The sequence below is a fragment of the Nyctereutes procyonoides genome, unplaced genomic scaffold (genome assembly GCF_905146905.1).
Source record: "Nyctereutes procyonoides isolate TBG_1078 unplaced genomic scaffold, NYPRO_anot_genome, whole genome shotgun sequence".
Taxonomy (NCBI): domain Eukaryota; kingdom Metazoa; phylum Chordata; class Mammalia; order Carnivora; family Canidae; genus Nyctereutes; species Nyctereutes procyonoides.
Window position 1 is genome coordinate 69,895,859 of NW_026575146.1, and position 9,465 is coordinate 69,905,323.

General features: G+C 59.3%; 1 protein-coding gene across 2 annotated transcripts; it reads right to left on the reverse strand.

The window, feature by feature from the left end:
* Positions 1-2,191: 2,191 nt before the first annotated feature.
* Positions 2,192-9,039, reverse strand: MYADM (myeloid associated differentiation marker). Of its 2 annotated transcripts, none has more exons than XM_055309425.1 (3): positions 8,882-9,039; positions 5,612-5,687; positions 2,192-4,185 (listed from the first exon to the last, which is right to left on the reverse strand). In XM_055309425.1, the coding sequence occupies exon 3, from the start codon at positions 4,181-4,183 to the stop codon at positions 3,215-3,217; it is 969 nt and encodes a 322-aa protein (XP_055165400.1). In that variant the 5' UTR covers positions 4,184-4,185; positions 5,612-5,687; positions 8,882-9,039; the 3' UTR covers positions 2,192-3,214. The 2 variants fall into 2 exon arrangements, with proteins under 2 accessions (XP_055165400.1, XP_055165399.1); XM_055309424.1 differs by lacking the exon at positions 8,882-9,039 and adding an exon at positions 7,573-7,648.
* Between the last annotated feature and the right edge of the window lie 426 nt (positions 9,040-9,465).

The following is a 9,465-nucleotide window of genomic DNA, read 5'->3' on the forward strand; positions in this document are numbered from 1 at the left end:
AGCCCCGTGCATCTCCGTCCCTCTGAACGTCGGCCCTGTCGGGCTCCGCTGTCCCCTCGGTCGCTCCGCCCGCGTCCCTCCCTCGGTCAGGTCGCTCTGCGACCCTCCCCCGACTCGCAAGCGCGCAGGGGTCCCAGCTCCCGGAGACCCGCTCTGTTGCCAAGGGCAACCACGGTCAGCCGGTGCTGCGGAGTGCGATGCATCCTGGGACTTGTAGTCTGAGCTTGCGGACTGCCTGTTGTGGCGACGCGGCCGTGAACTTCCTCTCCCGGCGCGCTCCGCGAGGCTGGCCAGGGTGCAGCGGCGCCGCCGGGGGAGCCGGCCCGCCACGCCTTCTCTGTTAATTTTGGGGGTCCGGGTCCAGCTTCCCGAAGCCGAGGGGGGCGGGGTGAGGGACTCTGACACTTCTCCAAACCCCTCAGATATGGGGTGCTCTTGCCTGCCAGCCACCTCCAGGTGTCCGCCCTGCCCAAGGGCGAATATGGGGTGGGGGTGGCCCTGGACACTGACATGGGAATCCCACCTTGCTCTGCTTGACTGCTTTCCCCGCATCACCAACACATCACCCGCAGGTTCTAGAGCTCTCCTCTCTGGTGCCTTCCAGAAAGGCTTCACACATTAGGTGGGGGAGGGGAAGGGGACGAGACGCCCTTGGAGGAGGCAGGCATTGGTGTGAGTCTGAACTCTGGGGTGGACATTGCAGAGATGAAAAGGATGCTTCTTGCTGATAGGAAGTGCATCTGTTCCAGCTAACCCTTCCCTCTCTTCGGCGGGGGAGGGGAGGGGTTCCCTCCCTCTTTCTACATATCTCTTCCCATTGCTTTTGCGGATGTAAGTGCAGAACATGAGTTGCATGACCCTGGGATGGTTGCAGATTTGTGTCTATGTATTTGTGGCTCTCCTCGAGCTGCAGAAACAAGCAACAGGACCTCCTGTGGGGCAGAGCTTCTTTGCAGGAGGTAATGATTCCTTTGCTGTTTATAGAGGTCTTCTATGGACCAGTTGTGTCAGGGAGCTTAGAACTGAGGATAAGATGGAGCTGAGGGTGGGGGTGTAGGTAGGGTCTGATCCTGGAGGCCCAGAGTGAGGAGCTGTGGTATTACCTGTAGGCAGATATGGATATGAGCAGGTGGGGGGGAGGGGTCACTGTCAGACCTGGGTGCTAGAAGCTTCCCCCTGGGGCCAGGGTGAGCAAGAAGTGAGCTAGTCAAGGGGGCTGGAGTGCTAGTTCAGGACAAACAAAAGGATACCTGAGCTGGGTCAGGAGCCTGGACCAGGGGACAGTGAGGAAGGACAGACAGTGTCTAGTGAGCAACTGACAGAGCAGATGCAAAGAACCACTGCCTGGGTCCTCAACCCTGAGAGCCTGTTATGGAGATGAGGAACCTGAGAAGTTAATTTTGGGAGGATATGTTGCACTCAAGCGTAGAGTATTTCTATAGAAACACTGTACATGGGATCCCTGGGTGGCGCAGCGGTTTGGCGCCTGCCTTTGGCCCAGGGCGCGATCCTGGAGACCCGGGATCGAATCCCACATCGGGCTCCCGGTGCATGGAGCCTGCTTCTCCCTCTGCCTGTGTCTCTGCCTCTCTCTCTCTCTCTCTGTGTGACTATCATAAATAAATAAAAATTAAAAAAAAAGAAACACTGTACAGTATTCACTGTATTTCTGAAGTGCTCTTGGGACTCCAAGGAGAGATAAATCTTATTCATTTTAATCCTAACTCCGTTCTCCTGGTGTGAGAGTAAATTGGGAGATCCAAAGGCCAAACTGGTCTTGGCCCCAGGCCCCCTCTCCCACCAGACCCAAGAATCCAGATCTTGCCCCCTCTCCTGGAGCCCTCCCCAGCAATAAAGCAAACACAGCTTTTCTTTGATCTTTATATTGATGTAAAAAAAAAAATTATGGATGTGGGAGTGAGGGAATGGACAAGTCCCAGCAGGGATTGATGGGAACCAAAAGCTCCAGGGAATTTAAAAAAAAATAAAATATATATTTATACATATATATATGATGTTATGCATGTGAGTCCCGAGAAGCAGGAAGCAGCTACAGGAAGCAACTAGCATGCAGAAACACACGTGTGTGTGTGTATGTGTGTGTGTGTGTGTACCACACTCGAGCAATGCAGTTCGAGCAATGCAGTTTGTTCCTCTGACTACGGCAACAGCAATCCCCACCCACCCACCCCCAAGAAAAAGACACTGAGAAAGAAACTTCTCCTTTTAGATAAGGGTCACCCAGTAAGTTTTGCCCTCATGACCAGGAAAAGGAAAAGATAAACAAACCCAGGCTGACGTTGCCTTTAAGGCCGGCAGTGGCCATCCTCTTCTCCCAGCAAAGGCAGTATATGCTGTTTTTAACACTGAGGCAGGAGAGTCACATCCCTGCCCCCCATAAATACTTCAGACAGTTGTCCTTAAGCCCATACAGTTCTTTGCCAGCCACTTTTCCAATAACCCAGAGAGCAGCTGGGATGGAAAGTATCCACCCTTTTCTTCCTTTATGATGGTCTCTGGGCAATGGATTTTTAGTAAGCTTAGCCAAAATCCTGGAGCCAGTCTCTGGCGAGGCTGGGTGCCAAGATAGGGCCCAGGGCCCCAGGGTCCGTGCTTTAAGCCTCATGCCCACTGGAAATCATTGGCCTCCAGATTTTTTTTTTTTTTAATCTTAAGGGGACATGTAATGTACGCCCCCCTCCACCAGGAGAAATGGAGCCCATCCCTAGCTACCCATCCCCTCCCCCCAACACACACGTACACACCAGCTAAGGCACAAGCAGGGCGGGCTTGCATGCTTTGGCAATGAGACCCCTCGGGAGGCCCAGGGTATGAACAGCTGCAGAGAGGGGTGTGGGATGTGGAGCTCAGCACCTTCGGAGGCAGGGGGTGTGGGTAGGCAGTGGAGTAGGGGCAGAGAAGAAAGAAGTCTCAGAGCTCCCAAGGAAATCATAAGAGAGAAATTGCGACAGAGGTGGCCAGGAGACAGGCAGGTGAGAAAACAAATGAGGACCAGAAAAAGAAGCAAGGAACAGAATAGGTAAAGACGGAGCAAGAGGAAACAGGAGAGTGGAGTAAAGAAACAGAAGGGGTCAAGACAAATCAGGAAGGAAATGAGAGAGGTAGGAGAGAGGTAGCCAGGAAGAAGAAATAAGAACTCAGGAGAGAAACCTCTGCCAACAAAAGGGAATTGAGAGCCTCCTTTGTGGGAGCCTCAAACCCTAACAAAAACCAGGCGGGCCGAATACACCAGGTCAGCCACATAAGCCAGCAGGTTAATGGCTGTCAAGATGGCCACAGCCAGGCGGCGGTCCCAGGCGCACACGTAGTAGGTGTGACTGTTGGCGCAGCTAACATCCCTTGACCGACGGGGCTGGCCACCATACTTCTCATTGAACTGGTAGAGTGGCCAGAGAACCAGAGCCGTGGCATACAGCAGGACGGAGAGCAGGGCCAGGCCTGACAGAAAACTGGGGAAGGAGATGGGCAGCATGTTGGTGCAGTCCCCCAGGTTCAGTAGGATAGCCACAGCCGCCAGGATGAAACAGATGGAGTAGACGGCCACACACCACTCCAGGGCCGGCTGGTGCTGGTATAGGGAGGGGTTGCTGATGAAGGCGAAGATGATGCAGGCCACAAAGGTCTCCAGCACCTTGAGCAGGCCCGGCACGGTGGCCATGTAGCCGGTGATCTCTCCGGGACGGGCCCGGGTCCAGGCCACTTCGGTGGCATAAGCCACACAAGCGATGCAGGAGAAGGCAGTGGCGGCGATGGCATGGTCCCGGGAGCGGCCGTGAGGCAGGAACTGGACGTAGGTGGTGGGGTAGATGATGGAGGCCGACAGGCAGAAGAGGGCAGCGTAGCAGGCGTAGGTGATGGGGAAGTTTCTCCAGGACAAGGGGAAGCGGGACTGGAGGCCACCTAACTCAACTATTAGGATGATGAGGGTCACAGCGAAGCAGAAACACCATGTGAACATGGACCAGTTGCCCATGGCCCCGGTCCAAGCACCCACACTGGCCACCAGGGAGAAGGCCACACAGGTGGACAGCAGCTGCAGCAGACGGAGGAGGCCCAGGGGCTGGGTCAGCGCCCGAGGGGACCCCACGATAGTTGGGGAGCCCAGGCCTGAGGATGATGACGTGGTGGTTGTGATGGTCGTGCGGGTCACTGTCACAGGCATGGCTGGAAAGAAGGGAAAGAAGTGTCCTTAGAGGGCTCCATATGTGGGAATCCAGGCTCTCAGCCCTTCCTGCCTCCTGGACAAAGTAACCCAGACTCTAGCTGGGAGGTACCCAGGGGGCCAACTTTTCAGTCTTCAAAGTGGGACAGTTGTGAGCCTATGGGGATGAGGTGGTCACCCAGGTCCCAGCCCCCTCCTTCCTCTGGACTCAGGTTTTCCACCTCCCATGTCAGAACCCCAGAGTTTGGGCCGCTTCTCTCCTTTCCTCTCTCTGCAACGCAATGACTATAAAACCATCTATCTTTCTTCCCCATCAGACACTCAAAGCTGCCCTCCCTCACCATGGACTCAGCCACCCATCAAATCAAGACTCCCCTCTAAAACCTCCCCAACCCTGCTGCATCAGAGTAAGAGCTCTGCTTCAGAGAGCTCCACCTCTTCCCTTTGGACACCCAGGCCTCTGCACCTATCTTCCTTCTTTCACAGGCATTTGCAATCTCCAGACATTCAAGAGTCCAAACTCCACATGCGAACGTTCTCAGGGACCCACATGTAATCAGAGCTTCCAACCTCCCAGCCTGTTTCTGGAACTGGGTCTGAGGTCTCAGGAGCCCATCTTCTCACGCCCACCCCCAGCCTCAGATCAAGAGCCCACGCCCTCAAATCTGAATCCCACTTGGGATTTGGGGCTGGTGCACTTCACCCCGGGGACACTGAACTTCCACCTGCCTGTGCCCCTCCCCACCATGGAGTCCAATCTCCAAATTCCCCGACTTTCAAGAAACTCAGCGCTCCACATTCTTGACTGTCCAGTGCCCCAGTCCCTTCCACTGAAATCTCCAGGCCTCTCACGTCCAGTTAACATAGCTTCAGACCTCAGGACTCTGGGCCCTCAGCCTTGGGCACACCAGACACCTGTAGTCTGGGAAATCAGCTTCTTTCTTCTGTATCCTCTAGAACCTACACCTTCTGCCTCCTGTCCTAAAGACCCTTAGGGATAGAAGGCCCAGCCTCTTCCGGACCAGGTGTCCAGATCCTCCCTAGGACATCTAATCTCAGCTGCCACTCCTAAAAGGCTCATAAGACCTCTGTTAGCCACAAGGGGGAAAAAAAAACTTCCTCCTTCCAGGGTCAGACACACAGGAGGGCAGTAAAAGAGGTTCTACCTTGCCCCGTAGTCCCTGCAGAGACCCTGAGGACACAGGAGCCCAGTTCCTGGACACACTTCTTTCTCAGGTACAAAGGTGTCTGGGTCTCTTTCCTTGGAAACCAAACTCCCAGGTCCTTCTCTCAGGATCTAGGAGTCCAGGCCCCCAGGTGCTCCTCCCAGACCCAAAAGTCTAGGTGGGAAGCTCCCTCCTCCCTCAGACCCAGGAGTCCCGACGCCAGCCTCTCCTCCCTCAGGCACGGGAGTCCAGGCTCACTCACCAGCGGTCTCTGCGGAGAACCCCGACGGAGAAAGATCCGGCTCTGGAGGTGGTGTAAGACTGACGCCGGGAAAAGGCTAGTCGGAACACAGGAGGGCGGGACAGAGTCAGCGCCGGGTCCAAGCCCGGCCCCGCCCCCCCGGGACCCAGGCGACCAACCGCCCGCCGCGGGGGCTCGCCCAGGGCGCTCGGCCTGGCCCTGCAGCCCTGGGCGCCGGGCCAGCCAGGGCGGGGACTTGGCGGCGAGTCGGGAGAGGTCCGGGAGGTGACCTCAGGGAAGCCCCGCCCCTTCTTCCTCCCCAGTCCCCAAGCTGCGGGGGCGGGAACGGAGGGCAGCTGGTGAAAGTGCACGCCCAGCGCGCAGGCCGGCGTGGGTGTGGGTGATCTTAACCCTGCCCCAGCCCGAGAAAGCCGCGGGCGGGAGGGCCCTGGGCGGTGGCTGCGGAGGCCGGCGGCCAGGCCCCGCGCGGCGTCTCCGTGCCTTATAAGGCTTCGAGTCGGCCCAGCCATCTGGAATGTGGTCCGGAAGGCGGTGCTGGGACCTCCTGGATGGCCCGCCCCCCTCGTGGATTTAGGAGACGGGGGGGGGGGGGTTTCACCTAGGAGGACCTAAATTTCTGGGTCCTTAAAAATGTGGCTTCTGGGTCCCTAGAGCGGGGCCTGGGAGCCTGTACCCCAAGAGGGTCTCTGAGAGCGAGTGGCTCCCGCGGTTTGCCTAGAGGAACACCCCCACCCCCACCCCCACCCCAAGCCGGAAACTGCGGTGTTGGAATCCAGTGCAAAGGCTAGTAGCCACACCTCCCACCACCCCTCGGAAGTCAGGTCTCTCGGCGGGGGCTGGCCACCTGGGAGGGGTAGGCGGGAGTCGGTCGCCTCCCGCCCCCACTCCCCAACGCCCTTCGAAAACCCGTTAGGAGGAAGTCAGGACCAGCCTACACTCGCACACTTTAGAAAGCGGGTACTGCCGGTCCCGAGCACGGAAGGAGTAAGAACACGAGTCACAATTCCAGAAGTGCCCCAAGGAAGGAGGTGGGCTGCGCTGCGCCCGCCCGGAGGGGAGGGGTCCGGCTCCACCCGCCCGGCTTCCAGCCGCCGCCTGAGGTCAGAACTCAGGAATGCACCGCCGAAGACAGCCAAGGAGAGGAAACACCCCTTCGGCTTCCCTGCGCAGCTAAGGGCTCCCCTCCGGCCACGCCCCATCGTCTCTCGCCACCTCCAGGCCGAACACCACACCCCATCACTCAGACTGAGAATCGCGTCCCTAAACCCCAACCTCCGCTATCGGCAACCCTAGGACGCTGGCCTCAGCTTTGGCTTCTCTCGGCTTTAGGATATCAGCTTCCCTGAGCCGTCCTCGCTTTAGGGAACACGATGCTGGGTCTCAACCAGGCCCAGAGTTCGAATTTTGTCCCCAGAATGGAGGGGTGGGGACCGGGGAAGGGTACGATCTTTCCCAAACCCAAACCCAAACTCCTCCCCTCCTGGATACCTTGTCATACTGGGTATCAGCCCCCTTCAACCAGGGCACATAGGAGTCCCCATCCCTCTTGGCTCTCAGACCTAGGAGCTCAGGCCGAAGCCCCCTCTTCCCTCAGACCTGGGAGTCCAGACCCCAGCCCCTCCTCCCTCGGACCCAGGAGTCAGGGCCCCCAACCCCTCTTCCCTCAGACCCAGGAGTCCAGGCCCCCAGCCTCATCCCTCAGACCCAGGAGTCCAGCACACCCCCCCCGTCCCGCCTCCTCCCTCAGACCCAGGAGTCTGGGCCCCCGTTCCTTTCTCTTTCAGATGGATGACCTGTATGAGTGCACGTCTCAAGCACTCTCCTCTCCAGAACCCGAGTCCTGATGCATGCCCAGTCTTTCTAGAGATTCAGACATTCGGGACCCCACCCCTCTCCTCCCCCTGCGCCCAGGAATCCTGACTGCAGCTTCCGCGCCGGGGGGTCCCCGCAGGCAGCCTCACCTCTTTGGCTGTGGCGGCTGCTGCAGAGCAGAAGCGGCAGCTGCAGACTGGGTTTGCTTACTGGGTGGGGTTGGCGGGCTGGGGTGGGGGCGGGGGCGGGGGCGGGGCCGGGGACCCGGCCCGAGTGCGGGGTTTCGGGCTGAGACTCCCTGGACCAGGGGTATCCCAGCCCCACCCCCGAGGCGGGGCCGATGAAAGACCACGCCCCTCCCGGGGAGAAACGGACCTAGGCTCTTCTGCCCAGCCGGCGGTGGGGGTGGAAGGCTGAGGTCACTGTTGCCTTGGTGACAAAACAGGAAGACACAACAGCTGGCGGTGTGGGGGCTCCTGGGGGCTGCCCTCCCCGACTCGGCCGTAGCGCAGTGTCCAGGCGAGGCCCAGGAAGGCCGTTGCCACGGCAACCCGTCTGTTTAGCATCTGTTTAGGACAGAGCCCCCAGCCCAGGTCTCCACCCCAGTCTCACCTCACTCAATTCTTCCTCTCCCTTCCGGCCCCCTCCCCTCCCCGTCCGCTCCAGCCCGACTCTTCCAGGATGGATGCAAGCTTGGACCTCTGGGTGGCAGCAGGGTGGGAGACCAGGCCTCTCAGTTAAATGGGGTCTGTGGGCTAAGGTCTCTCTGTCTCTTGGGTCTCGGAAAGGGAGAATAGTTGAGGCTGCCGATCCCTAGGCTCTAAGAGGTTTGTGGGCTGAGGTCCCCGACTCTTGGGTCCCCAAATCCTCATTTACCCTGGGATTCCCGGTGTTAGGGATCGGGGTGGGCGGGACTCCCAGGTCCCAGATGTCACCGTCGGTGGGGGCAGGGGCAGGGGCAGGGCTGTCGTTAGCCAGACGCCTGGATCTAGGGCAGTGGGAGTCGGAGGCACGGACTCCCAGGTTCCAAATAACGCCTAGGCTGGGGGCCCAGGCTCTTGGCGCAAAGAGCGATCAAAGCGCAGACTCCTGGGTTTTCATCCGCTCAGATGTGATTGCAAGCCGAGCCGCCTCGGTCTGGAACTGAGAGATATTTTTGGCCTGCATTCCTGGCTCCCGGATAGAGGGAGGGGCTCAGAAGCTCCCTGAGGACAGGGCCGGAGGGCAGGGGGGCGTCAGATTCCAGGTTTCTGCAAGAAGAGAGGGGCCCAAGGAGCGGGTCTGCCCGAGGCCCAGAACAGGGAGGGGCTGCGGGGTCCCTTCTCAGGGCGGCTCGGGGGCCCTAAACTGATCGACGGCGTCAAGAAGCAAGCAGAAGCTGGAGGTCGGGAAGCCTGCCCGGGGTAGGGGCGGGGACCGGGACGCCTGGGTCCCTCCCTGCTGACCCTGCTCACTCACCGCGCTCTGCAGTCGTTCCTGGCGAGGCCTTGCTCTCGGCTGCCTCTGGGCGGGGCCTGGTGGCGGCTGCGGATGCTCCGCGACGCTGAGCTGCTGCCGCTGGGTGCCTCCCGGGAAGACAACTAAGGAGGCTTTGAGACTCAGCCCTACGGTGGAAGACGCGCGCGTCGCGACGGAGTAGGGTGGTCTGATGGGGTCCGTGAGCCGGGTCTACCAGGCTGCGTGCCCTACGGGGGTGGGAGGGGCTGGGGGGCCTGGAAGCCGGGAGCTAGGCAGTATGGGGGGGTGGGGGAGGGATGAGGAGCGTGCCTGCCCATTTTTGTGCCCTTGCAAAAGGGATAGGCACAGACCCTCTCAGCCACTCTGTGCTCTGCTTAGGGGAAGGGGTCTCCATGAGCCTGGCATCCCACCCTGCCTGCTGAGTCAGAACATGGAGCCAGTTGGAGGTTCTCCAGCGCGGTCCCCAGGTTCTACTCACACACTTCCTTGGCCCCCAGTGCAGAGGCTTGTCTCTCCTGCTTCCTGCCATAGTCATCAAAGAGGTGACTACCCTCTCTGCCTGACCGCATCGTGGCACTCCTGAG